This window comes from Corvus cornix, chromosome 3 (assembly GCF_000738735.6).
Source record: "Corvus cornix cornix isolate S_Up_H32 chromosome 3, ASM73873v5, whole genome shotgun sequence".
NCBI classification, from domain to species: Eukaryota; Metazoa; Chordata; class Aves; order Passeriformes; family Corvidae; genus Corvus; species Corvus cornix.
The window spans coordinates 27,758,239-27,784,654 of NC_047056.1; the positions used below are offsets into that span (position 1 = coordinate 27,758,239).

The following is a 26,416-nucleotide window of genomic DNA, read 5'->3' on the forward strand; positions in this document are numbered from 1 at the left end:
GAAATTTAGACTGCATAAGCTTCCTGAATCAGACTGCCAGCACACAAACAACAGTTCTAAGGAATTCTGATGGTGGTTATTGAAACACTTTTGCCAAGCCTCCTCTGGAAAACCAATAGAGCTGTTCATAGTCCTCGGAGAGCAGAGCTTTAACATCAGTGACCATAAACACTTAAGTGTTCCTGAATTCAGACTGAACAGCTGTCCTAATTTTAGATGCTCACTGCAATGATAAATACATCAAAGATGACTGAAAGAGTTTTAAAGCATTAGGTAACTGCTCTGCTGGGACCAGTGAGGGTACCCAGAGGCAGGGGCCAATGCTTTGTTTAGAGGCCACCAGAGACCCCAACAAGATAACCAGATAGCATATGTACAGTCAAGTTAGTTGTTGCCAGGAGAGTAGAGGCAATGGGCATGAGCAGCCGCTGGCATTCTTTTGACTTCTTGGATTTGTCCTTGGTAGAAACCAGGTTTGTCTTCCACTTTAAAACAAATTTAAACCTTGACAAAAAACTAGTGCTAGAAGCACAATCATGCTCAATAACAAATGAGGAAGAGAATGTTTTCCTTCTGTACTTTGAGCTGACTGCTTCCTGAATGGCAACTCAGACATGGCAGTTTCAGAAAAGCCGAAGTGTGAGACTAAGTTACCCCAATGTAGCAGCTGACAGGGAACAAACTCCAAAATAATTAAAAGAAAGCAAACAGGTTTAGTTGTCCGAACAAGGAATTTTAATTTTAGGTCAACTATTGAACTAGGTCAACATCCAGTTCACAATGTCTACAGATAGTGGGCATAGCCAGTCACTACGGTAAGTTTATTGAAGCACCAAGCTCCACACAAGACTGTAAAATACATTTTGAACTACTAGTAAGAAAGCTTCTTCAAGTCAACAATACTATTAAGGGCCAGAGTTTAAGGACTAAGTTTTCACCTTCCAAGCTATTTTAAGACAGCCAATCCATTGCATAAGCAAACCAAACTGCTACATACTGAAACACAGAGCAGCAACTGCATTGAACAATTCCTGTAAATAATTCAAGGATACATTGAAACAGTATGGGTAAATTGTAATTTTTTATTGGAAAACAAATATACAACTTGGAATGGATTTGAGGCAAATCGTGCCATAAGCAGATTTTTTTTTAAAATAAGTGGCTAAACAAAGTTTAAAAAGCATAGTAACAAGAGGAGAAAATGTTTTCTGGCACAGGACCAGCAGTACAAAAAAAACTTGTGTACGAGTACCTGGATAAATCACCCGTTTTGCATTAGTGCAACTTAAGTTTCATATTGTTGACTGTCAAATCGTCTACAACGTTAAGACTCCACACTTCAACAACATGTTACAGGCATGGCCACCAAGAAGTTACTGTGAAGTAAGCTAGGAGAATGACTTTTACAGTGCATTAGCCACATGATATATACTATTCACATCATTTTATCCTGCAGTTAAGCTGCAAAAGTCCTTATCCTCCCATCACAGAAAGAGGAAAAACTCTTATGTACTTGAGAACTAGAACCAGCATGTTGCTTTAACTAAGGAACAGCTAATGCACAGTAAACCCTAGCTTACCTTATGTAACTTGTCACACTAGTCATACCTCAGTTTCCTAAAGAAAGCTACTTTTTCAAATAGACAATCCAGATGTTCCCTCAGTTAACCAACTCCATCTACCTTTAGATGTGCAGAAGGGCTTAAATATCCAGAGTAAGCCACATGCAACATTTGTTACTTAGATCAATTTTCCAAAAATCAGAACAATGACAGTAAGATAAAGGAGAAAAACATGGAGGAATGGCCTTCTAATTACTATACATGCATAATCTTTTGACAGTAAGGGAAAAACCTTTTACAGATAAGTTACAAACAGAGAAAAGGCAAATAAACAATTTTGTACAAGAAATTTAACACATTCTGTACAACGTCTTCACTTCGCTGTCATCATTTGTACAAACTCTGTAAAAGGAAAGAGTTGCATGAGTTATTTGAGGAAAAAAAAAATCTGAATTGCAAGATCTGAGAAGTGGCCTTACCAGTGCTGAACATTGCTTCAAAACTGCGTTTTCAGTTACACTCAAAAAAGCATCTTCAAAACAGTCCCCTTTTCCACCAATCACACCTAAACTCCTCCTATTTTTAATGGCAAAAGGCCTTCACTTTTCCATAAAAGTTGGTCTCTCAGTGAACTGGGGAACAGCCTTACTTCCAAGATGAAACATTACAGGATCCCAAGCCCACAGACTTACAGATGGGGACAAGATAACCAAAAATCACTAAGAGATCAGTACAAATCACACTGAACTGACAATCAACTAAGTCAGTGTGCAAGGCAAGACATTGTGTTGGTTTGAACTTTTATTTTCCAGAGCGGAACAGTTTAAGTCTTACTATTTTTTTGCCTGGCTGGCTTTAAGCAACTGATTCAATGCTTAGTCACAACCCATTTTAAGTTAGAACCCACAATATGGTTCTTCATTTATCTTGCTGAAACATAGTTTCAGGTACAATAATGACAGGAAACCCAGAACCTAAAAGGCATTAACTGGTTGCTCAAGTTTCAAAAGAGCAACTGTAAACAATAGGGACACAGACCCTCTCTAGTGCCAGTCTCTGAACAGCCTACTTGTAAACACAGTGATGAAGCCTTGTACATAATAATGACTTTTCACTCACAGATGACTGCTTATCCTTAGTCCACAATCAAAAAGGCCTCAAAGGGAAGGCATACCTACACCTCAGAAACGGCACAGATGTTATCTGAAAATACCCTAGAAATTTTCTGTGACATGTTCAAAATTTAAAATGAACAAGCTTAGCGTGTCTCAGCTGCCAACAACTATCTACAAGAACTTCTGCTTGGATGGCTTCATTTATGTTTCAATGTCAGGAAGAAAGGAAGAAAGAGAAGTTACTGTTGCAGCTGATTTATGTGAAATAAATGTATTTAAAGTATCTTTTGAAGGTTTTGAAGTTTCTGCATATTTTAAAAACTTTCCCCTTTTGACTGCTAAGTAATTTTAAAACCATTAATGACAAATGAATGACTTCCTACAGTCAGATCAACATGCATTAGTGAACAGAACAGTACAAACAGTATGTGAACGTCTGACAACCTGCTTATTCTAATGGTCATTAGACATCATTAGATCAATAAAGTTAATTCTTACACTGTACAGCTGAATAGTCCTTTTTTGCCTTTGGCACAAAGGCAGCAATAACACTCAAAACTTAAAGCCATTTAGAGGTACACAATGTACATACTATTTGAACATTAGCTTAAAGGAACACTGTGTGCGTTCAGACGAACTTGTCTGAACACTGCCCTATTTAAACTCAGTGTGGCTATCAGCACCCACACAAGAACAAGCATGAGAAGTGCTACATAAAAAGAATCAATTAACAACCCCTTACCTTCATAGTTTACTTGACCATCACCATCAATGTCTGCTTCCCTAATCATTTCATCAACTTCTTCATCTGTTAGCTTCTCCCCCAGATTTGTCATCACATGACGGAGTTCTGCAGCACTAATGTAACCATTACCATCCTGGGAGGAGAAAAAGGAACACTCGAGTAGACTTGCCTAAGGCCTAGCAACTTAACTGTAACTCAGGAACGGTGCAGAGCAAATGGAACATTAAGAAGTTAACACAGCCTTAACTACTAGCACTTACACAAGGAAAATGAGAGCTGTAAGCATATCTTCAGCATTCTCCAATATCTTTGGACAGTGTAATACCATCTTATAATCTTTGTCTTATTCCGACACATTTTTAAACCACAAACAATGCAATTGGCACCTTTTGCAACTTCTTAGGTGACGGTTGCCTACTAAATCATGTGACTGTGGTTCAAGTGGTGATTTCTTAGAACAGAAGCTACTTATCTGATTTGCCTGTTTAATGGAGCCCAGCACAAAGCCACAAGGCCTTGAGAGATGACTTTCACATATTCCAATACTAGCTGGGACACTGAATATTGAAGCACTAGTGTATACTAACTCAACTGATGTTTTCCTCCCCACCCTCCCCAAGGCACCTCACATCATATTTTCAGCTCCAAGGTGAATCTTAAGTGAGCTGAGTAATTTTAGACTCTTTTAGCAATTTACTTAGCAAAGACTACATGACAGACTTAAAACGTTGCATTTTAAGACTTAAAAAACAATTTCCCTGCCAGTCATCTGCAAGTATCTCAGTATCACAGCAAGCAGTACTTAAAATAGTGTCACTCACTACTATCCTGGTAACTCATTTGACTTTCCCATACAACCAGAGTAAATTAAGCTTTAGGGTGACTGGCCAACCTAGAGGCTGTCTATGACAGGACTGCAAATACCCTCAGATCTGTGAGAAAGCACATTACAATCAGACCAAATTTTTTTAACAGAAATATTTCAGGTAAACATTACAGTACCTTGTCAAAGACACGGAACGCTTCTCTAATTTCTTCTTCACTATCTGTATCTTTCATTTTTCTTGCCATCATTGTCAGAAACTCTGGAAAGTCAATTGTACCATTGCCTGAAAGAGAATTACCTTGTTAGAAAAATGGCTTACACACTTTATTAAATTACTTGTTAGTAAAGATCTTACCATCAGCATCTACTTCATTGATCATATCCTGTAGCTCTGCTTCTGTGGGGTTTTGACCAAGTGATCTCATCACTGTTCCCAACTCCTTTGTAGTTATAGTACCATCACCATCCTTGTCAAATAGTGAAAAAGCTTCTTTGAATTCTGCACAAAAACGAAAGAAGTTAATCCCTTAAGCTTTGAAATGTTAACAGTAGTAAAAAATTCACTGCTACTGATTGTTGCAAGTTACAAAATATGATTTCAATCTTTCATGAAAATTTTGCTATACTGCTCAGCCTGCTATAATTGCAATGCCAATATGGCAGCATCAGCATCTGAAAAAACACCCACCAGTCTACCAATCAACCACATGTTGACCTAAGTTAAGATGGAAGGACATCCATTTCCGAAGGCCTCGGATGTTTGTTACTCTCTATCTTGAATAAGGATTCCTAATATGGAGCTAAAATGGCCATCTGTAACTACAATGATTCACACCCTTGGTAGGAACTGCATCTCAAAAGGAAACAATATGGAATTGCTATGAGAAAATTGAAAATGGTACTTTAAAAATACATATGCTACAGCTTAATAGCACTTTTATTACTAATAGAGGAGATGAGTCAACAGAAAAAGGTATAATCAGACCAAACTACACCCAAGTTTCTCAATATAACCCACTTCCGCTGGACACAGATGTCTGAACAGTGTATGCTACCACAATTGTTCAAGGAGGAAAGTCACTGGAGTCGTCGTTCCTGAAAAGCTGCTTACAAAACTGCTTCAGCCCTACTGTACTCTGAAACAGCCTTCATAGAAATGTTTCTGACTAGTTCTAAGGCTGCTTTGCTGTGTTTCAACACTACCTCTTAACCCCCTACAATGGCTGTATTGTAGCCAAGAATATTAATACAAGCATAACATGTTTAATTGTCCAGTCCAAAAATGGAGTTGGTTTTAATCCATGCCATCTGTCTTTGGCCACAGACCTTAAGCTAGCTCACTGGACTGCAGTAGCTCATGCACACATGACAGTTAAGCACAAACATCTTCTCTATTCCCTTGTAGACTTCAGATCCCTTTACAGCTTTTGAGCCATCTGAGATCATGGCTTTGGACAACTCATCAGCTCAAGGGTACTCCTGCATCACAAATACTTCCAAGAATTGGTTTTTTTCAACATTTCCATGCAGCCAGCTTTCCAGATGGTGGGTTTCCCAGACCAGAATTAGTCACAGGAAAAGTTGCATTTTCACATGACCTGAATGAAGCCTTACTTCATACTCTGAAACCATTGAGGTGAGTACAAGCTGGCAAATATCAAAAATTCAACTACAAAAATAGGGTTTTTATAGTTCACGAATGCAGCTGTAACACCAGAATTGCAATAAAGTCCCATCCAGGAAAAAAAATCCCCTACTCTTCTACATTTAACAGTTTGAAGTGTTCCAAGAGCCAATCCCCCCTGTTCAGCCCATGAGAATCAGAGCAAGGCTACCACAGGATCAGTAGAAACAGTTTCAAGCCAGTATACCTACAGCCACTTCCAAATGGTCTTTGGGGGGCTGGTTTCAGTTATCTTGGAGGCAACAAACGGGTTTCTTGGGACTAAACTCTTACACCAGAGAAGAAAATGCTCTTGGGTCAATCCTAGTAGAGAAGTTCATAGTCTATCATAGAAGAACCCCAGAAGGGGAAGGTTGCATCTTCATGAAAAGTGCTCAAGCGTTACTCAAAACATTTAGCTGTTAACCACTTCATCCTTCATGTGAAAGTCAACCATCACTAACCCGAACATGAAGCAAACTTCACAGTAATGCAGTGACCCTGCTTAGAAAAGGTAATACTTAATTCTTACACAAAATTCAAAGACTTGTGTTTTATAACATGGGCCTTTCAGTGGTGTATTCTCAAACTTGAGCCATTCAAAGGACAACTCTACCCTTCTTTTACTCAAAGATGCTGTAGGCTAAAAAGCAAACAGCTATAAATCATAAAGAAAATAAAACAAGTTGAAGATTAGCAGCATACTCCTTTGTGAAATGCTGGATCAAGAATACCATTAAAATACCTCTCTAACCACTTCTAGGAACCACCTCCAGTAATTAGAACAAAGGAGTAACAACCTACGCAGATGCAGTTTAGACTAGAACAAGAACAACCTAGCATAGCTTTGGTAGATTTGCAGCCATGGCTAGTGAAGGCACCTATGAAATACTGAAGTTTAATGAGTAACTCAATTCTGGCATCCTGCAACATAAGGTTATAAAACACACCTCGTACACTTAAAACGCCTTGACTCCATATAGCATGTAAAGCAAATCCTCTTTATTCCACACTTCTCCACACCAAACTGCAAATAAAAACTCTGTTCTAAGGTTACACGGTTTCAGCCTTTTCACCCTTCTGAAAAGCATCCTGCATCATGAGAAAAAACTACTTACAGGCCCCATGAAAGACAGATTAATCCAACAGAATGTGAACTCCAACAACCTAGCTCAAAATATTCTTTTAACCATAGCTTCTGAGGCATCTGTGCACCACATCACCTTTTCAAATGGAGTGGCAGCCTTCAATGACCTAATATGTTCAGTGAACCAGGACTACCATATCCACTCGTATGCAATTTAGCCAGCTATGCCTGGAATATTTATAGGAGAATGTCAATTGTTCTCTTCACAGCTACCAGGACCTCAACACTCAAACATGTCTATTTCTACAATGACAAATTTTAAATCACTGTTGCAGTCAAATCCCCAACAGAGAACCACAGCACACTAAAGGAACAAGACAATGAACACCATACATAGGCCTACTTGTACACAGAGCCCGTTTAGAACTCTCAAGTCCAGGGGAAGGATAGCTCACTACACCAGCTGGCTTTGGGACAAAAGCATTTTCAGGCTGCTCTCCCATCTGACCACCCAAAAGGTCCTGACCTATATATCTTTGTAATACAACACTTAACCAAAGGGAGAGCCACTTAACTTCACAACTTAATTCTTTCTGAATGAAACTGCAGCCAGTATTACATTCTGTAGCTACCTGGCTTTCAGTATCAGTCTTTCACATGAACAAAATCTGGGAAGGTTTCCACCCCTACCAACATTGACAAGAAGCTTCAGTCCTATATGATCAATGTGTTCCACAGGAAATGACACCTGGAACTTTTAACAACTGTATTCTGGTGCTTCACAGCAGAGGGGGAAGAATTTAAGCCCTGGGGAAGTGGCTGCTTTAAGTAGTCTGGTCTTCTATTTTAGGAAAGATAAATGTTGTCTCTACCTTGCACTACCATTTCCTAAGTCTGCCTTCAAACCAAAAGCTAGTATCTCCAGGGAAGCTCAGCTAGAATGGTGGTGGCTCAAGTTTTTCAAGCCACTCTCAGCAGAACATTCAAACTGTACCTCTAAGAATCTTAACATGCAAGATCACTGGCCTTCAACAGCAAAAATAAATAGATGCAGCCTTTCCTAAGCAGTACTGAGAATGATTCCTTCACACACCAGCAGTGGGCTTATGTCTTCACATCTGAGGTACACGGTTTACTTGCAAATACATTTGCTTAACAAAACATCATAACTGCCCTGAAAGCGGCAGGCCATTTTACACTGGCTACCAAGACATACTTTTATTCCTTCCATGCACATGAAAGCCTCTATTCCGGTATGACAGGCTCATCAGTACTTAGTTTTGGCTCTGAGGACTGTATGATCAGTACTGAATAGCTAAAATTTGCACTAATCCCAAGGTAGTGTTAATAAACTTCCTGTTTATATTCCATAATTGGCTACATCAACTAATAACGCTTCTACAATTAACTGGAACAATGAACCGTTATTGGAAAGACAGAAGTGACAATTGATAAATCATGCTCTAACTAAAATGATCACAAACCCCTTAAGCTATGTAGGCCAGTTACCCCCCACCCCAAAAAATCTGAAGTTTAACTAAATTTGGCTTGTGCTTACTCGTAAGACAGTACCATGGCAACAAGTAAATAGACTAAGGACTTTCCACAAAACCATAATTAGTCTCCTTTGAGTAAAAGCAAGCTTCTGAAGTCTAAAAGCTACAGAAGAATGTTCTTAAACTTCAGATTTGGCAATTATGGCAAAAACAAACCGGCTCATAATGACACTTCTGTTTAATACAGTGCCTTCAAGAGCTGCACCATAGTTAAACAGTAGTGTCTCAGAGGCTGTTCCTTGTATGCTTGACCTGGTACTATTAGATTAGCAGAACCCTAACATCCACTAAAATAATTTCACATGACAGTTACGCACATCAAGACTTTCTAGTATTAACACCATACACTTGTCAGATCAAAATCATGAAGTTCTTGAATGTCTATGGCAAAGCTGAATTCTGTATCACCAGCTTTAAGTCACATCTATTATTCAAGTTAAAATCAGTGTACCAAGAGCAATGAGACACAAGTTTGTGCAGGCTGCATAAGTAGAAGACATGATAACCAGAAGTTTTTGCCATTAGTAGGTGGTTGTCAGTGCACATAACCCATTGCTAGGGGGCCAATACCAAGATACAACAGATGCACATTTATTTAAGCATTTCAGAGCAAGTGCCAGACCATCAGAACAGCATACACAACACTTGTGTCCAAGTACACAATACAGTTCCAAATATGGAATATCAAGAGTTGTCATCATGAAGCCAGTCTCTGCTGTCATCAAGAGCCACTCAAACATCTCTGCTGACAGGAGACAGCAAAGTAAATTATTTTTGCCGTCTGTTAAAAAAGCACTGAATATTCCAAGCCTTCACCAGATTTGTCGTCATCCCCTGTGCCCCACCCCTCTTTCAGTCTCCACCTGGGACACCTCTGTAGTCATGAGAGAAGAATAAGCGCAAGTCTACTAGCTAGAAAAGCTGTGAGGATTTTTTAACTACACATTCATTATATCCACGGTGCTTTTACAGTAGATAAGCCTTTAAAACTTAGGTGACAAATTAAAACATTCTACCATACTACTTTAGTATCTAAGAAAGCTAAATATCTTGTGTAACACAGACTGCCACTGGATTAAGAGATGTGCCAGGTCAAGCAGTAGCAGCAACACAACACATAGAAACCTCACCTGCAATCTGCTCTTCTGTCAGTTGATCAGCCTGCAATAAAACAGAATACAATTACAGTTGTAACAAAAGTTCAAGGCAAAATGCAACATATTTGTAGAGGCCTCTGAATATGGTAGCTGCTCTTCAGGACTAATCTGAAATAGCACTAATACAGCTCAAAAGTCATCAGGATTGCTTGCTAACTAAGAACTGGCAGCCTATCATCCTTTCCAGACCCTGTAATATCAAATACACCCAAGTAATAGATTACCACGTGTATCAACCAATAACCCAAGCAACACTAGCAAGCTCAAGGCACACGAGCCCTTTAAAACCACAGACTGGTTTAAAAAACTCATTTACACGGCACACTAAGCTGTGTAAATGAGTACTTTAGGTCTCAGTAATGCAGCAGTAACCTCCAAATGCCAAATTTATGGCAACTAACTAAAATTAGAAAAATATACTCTTCACTAGAATTAAACCATCCCCTGATGAACATGAAGCTTCATGTCCAAGATCTGGCTGTAAAAGATACCAGCTTCAGTTCAAACTGGTTATTTCAGTGGCATACAGCTGTCTACACTTTTTTCAGACCACTTTCTACATTGACTCAGTCAGCATAAGGTAATAGGGCCACTAGAGAAAGGTTCTGTGGGTCTAAGACAATTTCTGTATCAGCTGGGTAAGCTCCAGTTTATACTTCATTTTCCTCTCTCACCAGTTTTGAATCCATTAGATTTGACAGCAATAAAAATCATCCGTCTTTCAGGCCAAACCCAAAATGAACTTTGCTCTTGAAAGAACACCAAGATGTCTGACAACTGTAGAAATACTCTCCCTAGGTTCTCAAATCAGCTAATTCTTCAAACAAATTCTGGATAGCTTGAGTACTGCTTTGCAGTAACAAGGCAACGCATTTCCTTCAGGGAAGCTTCTTGAACCCTTTACTTCATAGTACCCCACTGAAGAGTAAAAACCACTGAAATACAGAAAATACATTCACTGCTGAATTTCAACACTGCTTTTTCAACTTTGTTCCTGTTGTGACCATTTCAGCAGCAATCTTTTTATAATCACTGCAATATTGACGGGAAGTTTCAGTCATTAACTATGCCCACCGAAGTCTCTCTACACATTAGCATCTGTCAAGGAAAGACTTAGGAAAGTGTATTTACAATACCTGTCAATTTTTACTTTGCCAATTTCAATTTGAATTACATTTTTATACTGCATGTGAACTTTAAGTTACCAGCTGCAGGTTATTCTTCCTGTAACAGAAGTGAAGGTGGCTGCTCAAGCTGTCATACAAAAGCTGAACTGCTTACAAAACCCTCTACACACACAATACAGCAACAGCCCAAGATAAAGGCCACAGACTGGCTGGAGCTCACCTACTTTAAGAATCAAGACTAGGCTACTGAGCAACTTCTAAATCAGCAGCCAATGGGTACTGACAGCTACAGATTCATTTCAGCTGCTGTAGGAAGAATTCTCATGCAGGTTCCACTTTTTGTTAAAAAAAAAAAAAAAAAACACCCAAGAAAAAAGACTAGGGTGGCAGCAGCACTGCTGAGAACATAACCAATTCAAAACTAAGCTTTGGGATGGAAGTGTTCTGCTGGTCACTCAGCAGAAGCCTAACAGATTTTCACTTGTCTGGAGAGTATCATTAACACAGACTCATACCTTTGCATGCTATTTACATTTTTATTGTTTGGGTTAAGAGAATGATGTGCTACATTTCCATAAGATAGTTATATCCACAGAAAGCTGTAAATCAGATTTAAGCAGCAAGAATCTAGTTTATTTAGGTTAATACTTATGGGTTACCAAGTTGAGTCACATACTGTTTTATATAAATAATTTTATATGGAGACATGACATAGCAGTATGAAAGTTGTTAAGCATTCCCAAACTCTTCCTTCTCTGTAACTCTTCCAGCAACTTAACACATCCTAACGATGAATTTGGATGACCTCTGACAATACCTGTAAGAGGTACAGTGCTTGAGAAGAGCACAAAGCTTATTAGAAGGCACAGGTATGGAGCAGTTGAAAGATAAGCGGGGAGGTGGGGCAAGGTTGAACAAACACCATCTGTACTCTGCAGTGCTGGGCTCTGCAGGGACTGCTGCGCAACAGCAGTAAAAGGCGGAGCCAGCAAGCCTGCCAGCTCCCTGCCTCCCGTGCCACCCAGGTGGAGGGCTATCAGCCTGGAACCATGACTGCCACTTACACGCCACTGTGGCCTTCCTAGAGGGGCCTCCCGGAGTTCTGGATAATGGTGCACCATACACGTCATAGTGTGCACACCTTCACCAGTTCAAAGCGGCTTCCAGACCGAGTGGTTAAATGCTGACTGTAAGGTGCCCGTGCAGAAGGTCTGACATCCCCTTTACTGTGGCCGAGACCCACCTGAAACCCTCATTTGATGCCATCACAGCTTTGACGTGGCATTCTGTGATTCACGTTGCAGCACTTTCATTTTCACTGCAATAGCTCCCATCCCCCACCCCCAGAGTGTGCGGAGGGCCTGACAAAGAATCCAAACCTCCCAGGAAAGCAGGGGAGCTGCTGCGTGTGCGGCCGTTTCTGTGGCACATGCAGCCTCTAGAGGTAGTGTTTCATTACAGCCGTGGCTGCTCTGCAGTAACCCAGTCTGGGAGCTCCTCCACAGAGCTGACGAACACTGCCCAATAGAGAGCTACCAGCGAATGGCAGCGCAGGTGACACTGCTTGCCTCTAAAATTTGGCATTTCGGTGTACTTCACAAGCATCAGAACTGAAGGGACACTTCTGTTCTGGCAGGATTAACTATAGAACAACAACCAGACTAGCCTATATAGACTAAAATTAGGGTTATGATAGGTTAGCTTGTTTTGGGAGCAAATCGCTCTGGCTTATCTAGCATGGGGAACACTGGACAGTCACAGGTTGAGCCAGTCTGGTCTGTCAGGACGAACTCTAACCACATTCAAAGTGTCACTGTGCCTCCTGGACACACCCATTTTTACACAGACCTTGCTTGAAGATACTCCATTTTTGGTTCTGTACAGATGATGACTAAATGCAGTAAGTCTTTTGCTGCTACATTCATTGTGGGTTTGGTTTTTTTTTTTCCCCCTGCTTTACGGATGGTTTGCTGTGTAAGTTCGTAATTCAAACTAAAGAATAAATTCAGGCTTCTATTCACCAAATTTCTTTGCCCAGAGACAGCATTTCAAAAAATCCTAAATTTTAAGTAGCCATCGTTCACATTAGACATGACGAGCTGACAGTCATTTGATTCCTTAAGAACATAATGAATGAAAAGACAATTCCACTCTACTGCATCTTCTCTTAATGCAGAGATAGCACTAAGTGGTCCCTGGTGCTGCTTTCGCAACAGAATTGCTCCTTTTTGTACGCTTCTCTGTAGCCACTTGTTTTAATTTAAAAAAAAACCACAAACAAAAAACCACAAACGCTAAACTCACATCCTTTAGACTGAATTTGAAACCATCCTCCAATTTCACAAAATGCGTTCTATTTCGACAGTGGATTACATTTCTAAACGCATCGCTAGTAATATTAAAAACGCAGGACTGTCCTCTGCAATGACCAAAACGGGAAGCAAAAATTGTTTAAAAAAAAAAAAAAAAAAAAAAAAAAAAGGAACACGAATAATCCCTTGTCCAACAGAGCCACCAACAGCATGGCGCTACCACGGAACCGACAGGGACTCCAACGCGAGCTGACAACAGGTCTAGCGAGGAGGGCGATGGTGCAGTGAGGCACAGCCTGCCCCTCATCATCATGCTGCTCAGAAGCTGCAGGGCTCCGCAGTGCATTATTATGACCAGGCGCAGCACACCTCGCTAGCGAGCCGGACAGCTTAGGCTGCCTCATTCAGCCCCATTCAGCCGCACATGCCGAGAGCAGGGAGGGAGAAAGCGATAAGAAAGCAGAGCTGATGCCACCGTGGCAAGCTCCTTTCCCCCCTCCTCCCAAGACCGCGCGTCCCCTCCCAGGAGGGACCGCTAGCCGCCGCTGCCCCCAGCACACGCCCGGCGCCGCCTCACGGCGCTCCCGCCGACCCAGGGGCCGTTTGGATTTGAATCCCCACCAACGCCCCAGGGCGGGAAAGGGACCCGGGCGGCACCCGCCGCCGCCGCCACTTCCTCCCACGCAAACAGCGCCTCCGAGCGGGACCCTCCACCCCAGCCTGAGCCCGCCGGCCGCGGCAAGCGACAGCTTCATCCATCCCCATACCCTTCTGCCAGCGACCTCGCCCCACATCAGCCAACCCCCCTCCCCCCGTCCTCCATCCGCACCGAACTCAGCCTCCCCCATACCCCCGCACCGCATGGCAGCGGCGCCCGCCGAACCCCGCATCTGCCCCGTGCCCAGGGACTCACCATGGTGGCCCGGCCTGGCTGCGAGGTGCGGTAGGAGCTGAGGGCTACACGGGGCGCACGCTGCGCAACCTGCCCGCTGCACGGCTCGCCTCACACTGAGCCCTGCCCGCCCGCCGGCGGCGCCTCATAAACCGCCTCACCGCCCGGATCGCTCCGCGCCGCTCCCTCCCCCCTCCCTTCCCCCGACAGTGAACGGAGTTGCGAAACGAGTCCCGGCTCCTCGCGCTCTCCTCGGCAGGGCACCCCGCGTGCCGCTCCTTCTGCCCCAGAGCCCCGCCGCAGGAACGGGCGAGGTGCGGAAAATAGGGGGAAGCAGCGCTTGTGAAACGGCGGGGGCAGCGGGGGGAGGTCGAGGAGGGGGACGGGGACCGGAGCTGAGGACTATTTCTCTGCGCGGAAGAGGATTTTAGGAAAAAATGCCGAGGAGTGTGAGGTCTCCATACGGAGGGCGCTGATTGGTGGGTTCGTACCTGCAATGCGTCACTCGGACATGCACAGTCTGGGCTGGCGAGGCGGGCTCCCCTCCCCCGCCCGCAGTGCGTGAGGGCCGGAGCGGCCCCGCAGTCCCGCGGAGCCGCCGCTCCCGCGCCCTCCCGGCCCCCCAGACCAGGGCGGCAGCCGCGTCCCCGGGAGCGCGTTTGCCACAACGTTCCGAGCCTTCATCTCCGTGCTGTGCTCCGGCCAGTCTCGCCCACACGGAGTTACCAAATGAGGTTCGCTGTGCATCCAGCACAGTCCAGAAAAATTCCCACCCCGCGCTGCAAGCTAGAGGTGCTTCGTCGCTTGGTAGCGTTGTTTAAAAGAACAGATTTCAGAGAATCAGGTTGGAACAGACCTCTGAGATCATCGAGTCCCACCCGTGAGCAATCACCTCCATGTAACTAGACCATGGCACTGAGTGCCACATCCAGGCTTTCCTTAAGCACCTCCAGGGACGGTGACTCCACCGCCTCCCCGGGCAGCCCATTCCAATGTGTAATCTTCCTTTCTGTGAAGAAATTCTTCCTGACGCCCAACCCGAACCTCCCCAGTTAGACATTTTCCCTGTTCCCCCACCATTTCCCCTGTTAGGAATCACATATGCCCTGGTCCTGTACCTAAGGACACGTGGCCAGCAATTCTGAGCTAAAATCCGGAGTCTTGTCAGGGTTTTCTGTAAGATGCATTTGGACAAATAACTCCCAAGTGCAATTTTCAAACTTGCACATGTATTTTCAAAGGTAATTCAACAGAGAGCTGCAACACTGGCTGAGCCCAGTGACAGCAGATCTACCTGCCTTCTGTGAAAACCACAACACTCGTTTTTGGGACCATAAATACATTATTAAACTTTGGGGGCCTGAGTTAAAGTTTTCTGACCTAAGTTTGAACACAAATCACAATACCAATCACATTTCAAAGAAAAATTACCTACTTCCACATCTATTGCAAGAATTATTTAGTTGGTATTTACACAGTATGTAAACAAATAGTATTTTATACCTATCTGTGCACTGTTACTACACAAACTAGAGCAATGGCTCTCACTTTGCACACTAAAGAGGTTTTACTCATCTCTGGTTTTTGCAGTCTTTGGTTTATAGGCCATAGAAGTAGGATGTGCTTGGGAGGGGACTGGCATGAATAAACTCATAAAAGAAAAATTCTGTGAGTTTTTCCCCCTGAGCATTAATTCAAATTCTCAGGTCTGCTTTCTTTTAAGGATGATTTTGTGTCCACTGAATTCAGAAACAAAGTGGGGGAAAAAAACCCAGAAGAAGGCCTAGTTTCTTGAACTAATCAAGGATTATACCCTTTATTGAGTACAGCACCCCTCATCCTCGCTTCCTCACTCTGTGGTCATAGGAAGTACAGAAAACACCACCACAGACTTAAAGCTGGCCTCCAGCCTTGAAATCTATCTGCAGTTACTGTTTTGTGATACACTGGTTTGTTAGGCCTCCTTTCCCCTTACATGTATTTATAGTCCACAAATCCAGCACATCTGAACTATTGTCTATTCAAAGTCTGATAACATTTTTTTCAATGTGTAATGTGTACCTAGATGAATAAAATACTTCCCAGAGCAAGCAGTGACTGCCAAAGTCATTGTTGCGCACGCCTCCTCCAACGACTGCCACAGGAAGCAGGAGCAAATCCCTGCCTGTGGTCAGGCTGTGCTGGATGCAGACAGCTGAGCTTCAATCGAATTTTCCTCCTCCCTGATGCCCTCTTTGGTTCAGTGTTAAGGATTGCTCTGACATTCCCAGCTTCTTTACATTTCTAGAGGTGTGAATCTGTGCAGAAAAGTTCTGGACCAAAAAATTCATCACCTGCTCTAGAGTTGGGATAAAAGTGGCATAGCAGTGCTCAGGGTGCATGCCTGTCACACCCTCAAATCTGGAGCAGATCAGAGCAGAGTGCTGGTGCATCTGTGGAGCAAAACCATCTGCTGTGGAGACCATAGCTTGGGTCCTGGCAACAGAACACCCACGGGTGCATGGTGCTGGGCCTGATCTGCCAAGACCTTTCCTTGGCATCTGTCTTTTATCCTCAAATTACCTCAGAGAGGCAAAACATTGTGACACCTGGGTTGCTCAGGTGCCCAGGCTCAAGGAATCTATTGAGATGTTGTAAATCAGCATTTCTGTGTAACTGGTCCTGAGAAATTTGATGAGAAGTATGTGGAAGGGCTGTATTGAGACAGCAAGGTCTGAGTCCTGTTCCTGGAGTTTGCCCCTGGTCATCTTGAGCATGGAGGCTTTAGGAAACCTGTGGCCCACAGCATGAATAAGAGGTAGGCTTGCTAATTATGGCCTAAGGGTCTGCTGAGGAGCAGGGACTTGAATGCAAGGGTCCCAGAGAACCTGACCACCATATTGTATGTTTTTGTGGATGTCCCTTAAAGGATTTGGTGTCTGTAATTTATATTAAATTCTTCATACTCTTTTTAGTTATGTTCAGTTTTCTCTAAAGAAATGGTCATTCAGAGCATCCTCCCTCTGCCGTATGTTTCTTAGGTCCCCTGGTTCCTTGATCTCTCTCTTCCATTTCTCTGTTCTTATGTGTCTCCTCTTTTCCATCTGCATTTTCCTTCAGCAGCACCCATTTCCTGTGGGTTTCATCACCACCCCCACCCTGCTTCCATCTGTTGAAGAGATCAGCCACGAAGTTAACTTGCAATTACACTACCCGTGAAATTACACCAACACTTCCAGTGGCATTACTAAGCGTTAAAGCGAACACCCTGGTGAAATTAATGGGAGAGGGGGGAATTTGCCCCTTGCACAAACGGGTTGTTGGCAACCTCAGGTAGGCAAACCAGCAGATCCTCAGGTATATTGGGGTAGCCTAGAGAGGCAGAGTTGCTTTTCAGCAGCCTAGCTGACACTCTCTGCAGCCTGCATGTGCCATGAGAAGCAGGAAAATACATCAAATGACCAGCCCCAGCTGCAGTCTGCGACTCTGACACCTCTGACAGAGCAATAATGGGAAATGATGGTAATTGCTCTGTTGCAATGGTCAGGTATAGTTCTACCACCTCAGTCTTTTTAACGTGATATTTTCTCTCTCTGCTATGTAATTTAATAGATTTGTCAATGTTTGTGATCTGTGCTTTTTTTTTTTCCCTCAACACAGAAATGCAGTTTTATAGAAGTCCAGTCTCAGGATTAGGGCAGCAAATTAGAGAAGCAATTTGGGTTCCAAGGTTAGAAGAGCTGCATATGCCAGCAATTTTCACAGTTACTCTTTTTTGTATATTTAATATTGTGTAAATGCAATTTATTCTATAATTTTAATAATACTTTAGTGGATCATTTGGACTGATGTACACAGAATGCTGTGCCATGGTACAAAATGCTATAGCTGCTTCCTCAAGATTATTGTAATAGTTTGAACAACCTAATTAGAAATTAACTGCAAATTTTATAAGTGAATTTCTGAGGTAAGAAGAAAAAAGTTCTCTACTTATCACAAGTACTAACACTTAGCATTTAACTGCTGCATACAGAAGGAAAATAGCTCATGGCTGTTTTTCCATAATGGGTCTGATTTTTCCAGCTTTTTCCGTAACACAGAACCTGCCCCCCTGAGACAGGCCTTTATCCCCAGTTCCAGCTTTATGGGCATAAAACTAAGGTGGAAATCAATATTTATGCACCCAGATGTACTTGGAAGGCCCATTCAGCCCTCAGCAAGGAAAAACTTAGTTGTCTACAAAGTTTTAAGGTGCTAAATGAGACATCTCAGTTTCTGGTATTCTGAGAGCATCTACTGATCAAACAATCCAGAATGCTGAGAACTGGGAGGCTACCCTCGCCTCACCTGGATGGCAGCAGTGGATAGAAAAAACCAGAGGTTTATTGACGGTGGTGGATGGAAGACACCTCCTCTAAGATAAACATGGTTGTGGGAATAACTGCACTTTCTCCTTGCATGTTGAAAGCCTTGTCCTGTCCTTTGTGCCTGGTCCCTGGAGCACTCACACCTGGACTGCACAGTGCCCGTGAATCGCAAGGATGACATTTCTTCCCCTAGGGAATATGGACAGGTGATTCCTCCCACACTTCGCTTTCTGTAGGAAGTGCACAGACAAGAGCAGTACATGGCAGCAGGGAGTGCATTACACGCTTTCAGAATATGCCGTGGCTGTGTCAATGCTGAAGGTGACCCAGGCATATCCCAATCAGCTTTTAGGTAATTCAGACAGGGATACCAAGGTAGCTTGAGCAGTGTGGTGCCTTCCACAGAGCACCAGACCTGCTGGAGAAGCTGGGCAGATTTGCGGCCAGCGGATACAGAGCTCTGTTGTGGGGATTACACTGCTCCCTTCCTCAAGGCTAGATGTTGTAAAGCTGATTCAGGTGACCTAAAGCTGACTCTTTAACCGTATTGTGACCATTCACTAACACAAAACAAGGCAGGAGAGTCAAAAAAAGGCAGATGGGTGCCCTCATGTAAAACTGGGGGGCTGGAGAAAGGCACAATATCTAATCATCGGCTCTAGACTAGGATTAAGAGTAAAAAGCCAGTGGGACTTGCAGTCTTTTTTTTTTTTTATTATTTTAAAGAGGTAAACAACTGCTTCAATTTTATGAGGATTTCTGATGGAATATTGTCCATAAACCTACAGTATTTTCTGTGTTCTTTTGAGGCAAACCTGGCTCCAGGTCTTCATTTCACCAGTGTATCATTCTGGAAGATGAGAATGCTGTCTGGGCAGAGGCAGTAAGAGATTCCATTTCTAAACCATGTTCTTGAAGTACAAGAATAGATAGCCCTCACACTAACTGAGCAAGATCTTGCTTTTTCTGTGTTTCATTTTCTAAAATACCTTAATAGGAGGGAAAGCATAAACCCCATATTTGCTCCAAGATAACAGAAATCCCACAGTCATCATCTATTGTACAGTTCTGTTTTCTAGGGACTGGAAATAATATCATAACACTTACAAGAGGCAGCATAAAGTCCAGGAAATTGCAGAATGTATTCCAATATCATCAGGTTCTGCAAAGGCTTCTTTTTCTTTCCTTTGACGAGCTGTAAGAAAAAGAGAAAGTCATCAAGAGTCACCAGCTCTCCCACCTGTGGGGCAGAAGCCTTCATCCATGAGAAGCACCACCCAGTTATTATCATCACAACTTGACAAAATGCGTCCAAGCACTGTTTAAACTGCCCCTCGTGAAGATCTAGGGAGACAGTGGTCAAGGAAGTACTTGGTAATTCTCCATTTTGACAGGAAGAAATGGCTAGAGGAAAAATATGCTTTTCTGGATCTGAAGACTCTTAGTTTTGGTGGCTTTCTACATGGACGATTTTAATCCTAACGTATTTTTTTCTTTATTAACAAACAAAAATGGCAGAATAATAGGTAACTCCTATTAAAAAATTCCCAGGGGAGGCAAACACTGCTTATAATGGAGTTATTGCTGCAACCTTAATTAGGGCATGGTGCCAAATACCTCTGTGATGAAAAACAAATCGATGTAATGATGCTTTCCCATTACCTTTTTTGGAGTAATTAAATGTCACAACATATTTTGCATACTTCCTACTGGGGACCAGGGCATATGGGACTGATTTACAGCAGAAGTCAAAAGGATTTTCCTTAAAATCAGTGCAGGTAGACAGCTAGCTGCTGGAACTGAAAGTTAAAATATATTTTAATCTTCTAATGACAGCAAAGGGTGAAGCACCTATTGACTGTAAAATTTCAAATACAGTGTAGAATCTGACTAGATTAACAAAGTATATTTACTTCCCTTTTTCACCTAAACAGTCATTGTTTCACCCAAGCTGAAACTGCTCTGGAAATTCAAATCCTGTCATTTAGTTTTGTGCTCTAAGATCCTGCATGTTTAAAGAGATTTATGTCCACACACACTGACAGCTGAAGAATCCACCTCTGTTGAATTCAGTAGGCTTTTCACTGGCTTTCTTTCAGCAGGTCACATCCTGAGCATCTTACTCACTTTTTCCTCTATCTGCACTCAGGCATGCTTTCAGAGGGGTTTATCCAACACAAGGGCCAATTAAATACTGAGCAAACAGTTCAGAATTTGGCTGCTTTTATAAATAGTGATTCAAAGGTTTGATTTAGCTACAGATGAGCCTGAGCCACAAAAAAAATTGCATCTGGATCCTAACTGTGTCAACTCCCATGGCAGAGATTTTTTTTCCCAGCCAAAGCTTGGCCTGAAAGTTCATGCAGAAAGACAAACTGTGAATCAGAAGCCTGCACCAGTGCCCCGGGTGAAGTGCGTACCAAGATAGCCTGCAGCCACATGCCAGCTCGCCATTGACCTTTTATCTGCATAAATAGTTGTGACCTTTGGGCTGCTCAAATTAGTGCGAACTGCTCGAGCAGGCAAGTATCACAGCCCTCTGTTGCTTAGGCTGCATCTCTTTGCCTCTTCCCTCTCGTGCCATCTCCTTCGCTGGGCAATGAAGGCAGGTAGGGGCATGGGACAGCTTTCTTACCTCTGGGGACATCCTGTGCCTCGGAGGAAATCCACAACTGGCTGGGTAAGACTGTACTAAAGCCTCATCACATCAACTCAGTGACACAGAGAAGACCAAGTTAAGGAGCTGACAATCCTCCTTTGGACTGATACTTTTCTATAGGGCACAAGAAACCTTCTTCTTGCTGTGCCTCTCGTTATCTTTCATTACATTTAAAATAAGTCCTAAGAGTTTTAAATTCAAAAGAGATAAGTTGTTAACAAAATAGTTATTCTTTTGCTCAGCCTCAAAGTGAGTTGTTTTTCTTAAAAACAAAAGGTAGATCACTAAACCACTCTGATCTACCTCTTATTCACTGGACTGTATGCTGTAAAGGGTTTAATGCCCATTATTTTCTCAGTGGACCAGAGCTAGCATGCTCTCTCATGTAAATAAACATTTAGTCCTATTTCAAAATGCATCACTTGTGTCCCTGAAACCACAGCAGTTTTAGTTATTTTTGGAAATAGGTATTTGCACAGTTTTACAAGCACATTTTTTCCAATTGTTTAGAAAAGGTCCTTCAGTTGCTTAATGACAATATTGACTAGGCCTGAGGGGAAGAAAAAATGAGTGGGGTATTTTTAAGGACATAAAGCAGGAAAAGAATACAAACATTTTCAAGGTTCTCCAAGACACTGACTGCACAGACACATTTCAAAGGGAGGTTACTATCCCTGAAATTCTCTCCAAAGCTCTTTTTTTTCTGATTTCCTTTACCCAGAGCTTTTTTCTTTTTGTCTGTTTCAGTCATGGGCTACCAGATCCCAAGTGTATTTTTCCACATGGTGTACATTGTCTACATGATGCTGTAAAAATTCAGTTGACTCTTATTATACATTCTGGAGACATTTTTAATTGCACCAAGGAAAACTGTTGGGCAGGTAGTGAGACACCTAATAAGTAGTCGCTAATCCCCATATTTTTAAAACTGAATTTGAGGGAGCCATCCCGCAGGTAAGAGTGGGAGCTGCATGCTGAGGCACGTGCCTGCTGCCTTTGGCAGATGTGTTGGAAGGGAACTAATTGTTCTGCTGCATCACGTCCTTCAGCTCTGCAGCGAAGTCTAACCCACAGCTGTCTGGGTGAGCTGAATTTCACCCCACATTTCAGGAATATCTGCTTGCTGGAAGGGCTGCTGCATCACCCATATGGTACTTGGTCAGCCACCCAAAAATTAAGCATCCTGCCTCACTCCCAGAAGGATGGTATGGACAAGTGCCACAAGTTCTGAGAATGAATCGCGAGGGTGCAAGACCTGCAGATGCATCCTTGTGCTGTGCAGTTGGAGGGGGTGCAGTTGGAGGGTAGGGGTTTCTCACTCCTATTTCCATGAGCAGTTCCCTAGAAACAAGACCTGGTGACTCTCAAGGTTCATTGCCAAATTACAGCATCTCCCTCTTTAGTTACACCTGAGAAAGGGCATTTATGTTTCACCAGAGAAGCAAACGAAGGCAGGGCTGGGAGGGCTGGTCTGCATCCCTCTCCTCCAGAGCCATGGAGCCCCTTATGCACAAGCTGTGCTACAGCTGCAGAAAGGAAAAAATGTGGGCTACCCTTGCTGAAACATTGGCAGCACATCGCTGTTTACAACTGGAATTTTTGCTGCAGGCTTTTACCAATGACAACTTAGGACAGGAATAGGAAACTTCACATGATGATGAGGTCAACTTTTTTTCGCTTGTCCAGTGCCCCTAGATGAACACAAAGCTGCTGAAGTTAGGATTTATGATTGCTTGCAAAAAATTGAGCTTGAGCCATGAATTTTAGCTGGCTCTTTTGTGTTATCTTTTATAGCACTTCCAGCAGCATACTTATTTAAAACTTTTAAAAGCAATTTGGGTTGCTTTCCTTTGGTCCTCATTTCTGCTCCCCCACTCAATTATCTGTGCCTGTCCAGGAGCAATTTTAAGTTGACCCATTCTCAAGTAAATGAGAGGGCACTGCGTGTGTTTGCAAAGCATGTTTAACTTGTGTCTTTCATCTGTGAGTAATATTAAATCTATTGAACTACATAAATAAGTAATTCACCTACAAACCTGACAAACCGACAGTAATTTCTTCCTCTCAGAGTTTACAGCTCACAGGTATCTTTTTTAATGGTTTCATTTCCTTTTGTGTACCTGGAGATAAAACCAGTGAGCTAGACAATCGTGCAGAAGAGGGAAGGCTGCTTGGCTGTTCTTCTCTGCCCCCATCCCACTACAATCAACATACATAAACATGCATAAAAACATAGAGTGAGAATAAAATAACCACTTTGAGTGTCACTTCCGCTGTCGTGGTTTCTGCATGAGAAGTAGACTCCAGCTCGGCCTCCTGGTTTGGATAACAGCCCTGTAAAATAATTTCTAGCAAGAGACTAGAGGTCTGGTTTTGTTCTCATGCAAATGAAATTAGTGGAATTATATAAGCATAAAATCAGGGACAAATGAGAGGAAACTCTTATTTGCTCTTTTGTATTTTTATGGAGTTGGGCTCCTTACACACAAGCAATGCTCTTGTAAGACTTGGAAGGTGGGTTGACAGGCACCTGGGCTTGGGATGACCACAGCACTTCAGCCTTGCAAGCCATGTGAGGCACGCACACATCTGGCTGTCGGAGGGGGGCTTGAAACAAAATAAACTCTCCAAACCAGGAAGCCCCTTGGAGCTAAATAAGAGGAAACACTAAATGCAGGGGGTCTAGATGAAATCCCATCCCCTCTCCACCTTGTCCAGGTGCCTATATCAAAGCTGTAGGAAAGGATGTCCTTCTGGCCAGGAATCCTTTCCTAAAAATAATTGTGTAGGACCTCTCTTTGGAAGCAATGATGGGAGGTTTTTCCTTAGAATCCACCCCAGCACCACTTCAGGCTGTGTGCTGTGCTGGTACTGGGCTAAGGCTCTTTATCCGTGGGAATTCTCCTCCCTCCACCATTAGCTGCATATGTAAAACCCTGCATAAGCCATTGTAGTCTCTGGGTTCTGGGGGTGGAGAGTGGAATGGAAGAAATCTTGTAGCAGAATATATTTAGCTTCCATCTCTTCCAGGATGCTCCTTCACACCTCCCAGTTAAGTGCATCCAGCCCTGTACTGAGCCATGAAATGCAGAAGAACCAGCAGAGCTTTCTGCCTCATTGAAGGGGCTCAGATTTATGCTTCAATAAAGCAGCCTCAGTACCTAAAACATAAAAGGGACCCCCCAAGTTATTTGAAAAAAGACATTTTAAACAACCTAGGTTGGTTCCTAATGCTATTCAGCCATACTGAAAATAAAATTTCATGCCTGTTCAGAACTCAAAAATGGGATCAAGATTATTGGCTGAAAGGGCAGAAATCACATTAACTGAGCTGTCTTTTGCCTGCGATGTTTGGTCTTTGGTGTTTTTCATTTACCAATGCTGCAGAACTTATTACTTGTCCTTAAGGAGTGCTACTGTAGGCAGGGAGTAACCAGCTCATGGTTATCTGCTGTGATCAAAACCCTGAGAGTTTGAAATGGACGTTATTCATTGCCGCCACTCTGACTGAGGCCATTTCATATGGAAACAATTAAGAGGCAAAAAGCATATCATAACAAAGGAATGAGAAGGAAGATCAGGAAATACAAGCAGATTGGATCATTCTCTAAAAACGAATACAGTATTTACTGTTGGTGAATATAATAAATCTAAGACTTGAATTACCACAGGACAGCACACAGGACTCTGAATTGCAGATTTTCTTATGCAGCCTAAGAGGAAATAGTTAAGATTAATGGTGAATGTAAAATTTAGCTCTAGAACAGAACAAAATATAACTTATTTCATATGTGTGCAGAATGCAGTCTGAAAATAATGTGTTTAAAAAGTGGTCACAATGGGAAATTACAAAGCAATGAAAAGCAAAGAGGAAATAAAAAAATATGGTCCATGAGCATTTCCTTAAAAGCAAGGGGAAAATCTAAATGGACATTGAAGAGCATCCATAGTGATTTGCACATCTTCTTGAGACCAATGTAAATGCAGACGGACACAGAAAAGGGCTGAAGAACAAAATCTCTTTCTAAGAGGTGTTTACTCTTACAGGCAGTAAAAACCCAGGGGGAGGGTTTTTCCCCCACTGCTATCAGAGAACAAGTGAGGCAGTTACTGGAAAGCATATACCATAATAAAGAATTCTGAAACACCATTTAATATTTCTGTCTGGCTGAGTAATTAAATGAACAGATTTTCAGCTAAGCGATATGAGATAGACAAGACACTGTCAGTCATGCACAGCTGGGGGCCAGGATGTCCATGTCCCTCAATTCCTAAAATAGTCATCGGTACTTAGAGAAAAGTTTGGAAATCACTTCCAGTAGCTACCAACACTAGGTCTCCTAGTGCCGTACTGCCATGCCCTGGTGCTGTATGCACACTCACACACCAGTTTTCAGTATGTCACAACCTTGGGTGAATTTAACATAAACTTGTACTGTTAGGTGATAGCAAACTGCCATCCAACTGCTCCTTCTTGACCACTGCCTAGGAGACTAATTTCTATTGCTGGTGAAATCAATCTGAGTTTTATGACTGGCCTCACTGGAGCCAGGATTTGGCTTAGTGTCTGGATGTAAGCAGCTAATGGTTTTTCTGACAACAGCTCAGAGATGGTGTAAGTCAAAGCAGAAATATTTAATGCCTTGAGACTGGCAGAACATCCATTCATGCTCTTGGCTTACCTGTCAAAAGAGATACCAGGTATTGATGCCTTCATTCCTGTTCAAACACCCTGCTTTCCTCCTTAAATAACAGTAATGCTTAAGTGGGAGTCACCTCGCTTCTTCAGAAAGCTGAGAACCGTGCAAACACCCACTAAAACTGGCCAACATACACTGAGCAAAGGATTGGTTGAGAAAGCACCTGAACCTCTGAATGGGACACCACAGAGCCAGCCTAGTGCCTCCACTGTCATCGTCCATCATCCTGCCCTCCCTCCGCTCCCCTCACACCTCCATGACTCGTCACAGCCTGTGACAATCCGTGTCCCACTTGTCTGAAGGTACCAGAGCTTCAGAAAGCTGTGCTGCCAGGCTGGGTGGCATTGGCCCGCAGCGCTCTCCCTCCAGCTGCTTCTCCCTTGCTGGAGCATCCCTTGGAGGCAGCGAGCACACCTTCTTCACTTCCTGCTGCTCATCCCCAAGCCACCAGCTTTGATCACTCAGGCAACCACTAAGGCTGCCACCTGCAAACCCAAGTGATTTCCAGTCCTTTCCCAACTTTGGCTACTGCTTTTGCCTAAGCAGTAGTGAAGTGGAGCATGGTAGGAGGCAGGCAGTTGGGAGAAGGGGTAGTCCCATGCAGGATGTGAGCTTCATGCATCTACTGGCTGGACACAGAAAGCAGAGGCTGCAGAACAAGTAATCCTG

At 42.9% G+C, this 26,416-nt stretch overlaps 1 protein-coding gene and 1 long non-coding RNA gene across 3 annotated transcripts in view; both read right to left on the reverse strand.

The window, feature by feature from the left end:
• Window positions 1-712: 712 nt before the first annotated feature.
• Window positions 713-14,214, reverse strand: CALM2 (calmodulin 2). Its single transcript, XM_039568719.1, has 6 exons — window positions 14,064-14,214; window positions 9,685-9,715; window positions 4,604-4,747; window positions 4,425-4,531; window positions 3,420-3,555; window positions 713-1,964 (listed from the first exon to the last, which is right to left on the reverse strand). Exons 1-6 carry the CDS (start codon window positions 14,064-14,066, stop codon window positions 1,936-1,938), a joined length of 450 nt encoding a protein of 149 aa, XP_039424653.1. The 5' UTR covers window positions 14,067-14,214; the 3' UTR covers window positions 713-1,935.
• Window positions 14,215-19,441: 5,227 nt separating this feature from the next.
• Window positions 19,442-26,416, reverse strand: part of LOC104685698 — a 47,956-nt gene continuing 40,981 nt past the window's right edge. For both annotated transcript variants that reach the window (XR_005604179.1, XR_002044134.2), the window contains exon 3: window positions 19,442-19,583. This is a non-coding gene — a long non-coding RNA (uncharacterized LOC104685698). The remainder of the gene's footprint in view (window positions 19,584-26,416) is intronic.

Bases quoted from the DNA above. Each gene is read 5' to 3' on its own strand.
- CALM2 (XM_039568719.1), bottom strand. The intron at 4,748-9,684 runs GTGAGGTTTCTA...GTTTTTGTGCAG, and splicing joins GACAGAAGAGCAGATTGCAG to AATTCAAAGAAGCTTTTTCA. The intron at 3,556-4,424 runs GTACTGTAATGT...TTCTCCTCCCAG, and splicing joins CGTTCCGTGTCTTTGACAAG to GATGGTAATGGTTACATTAG.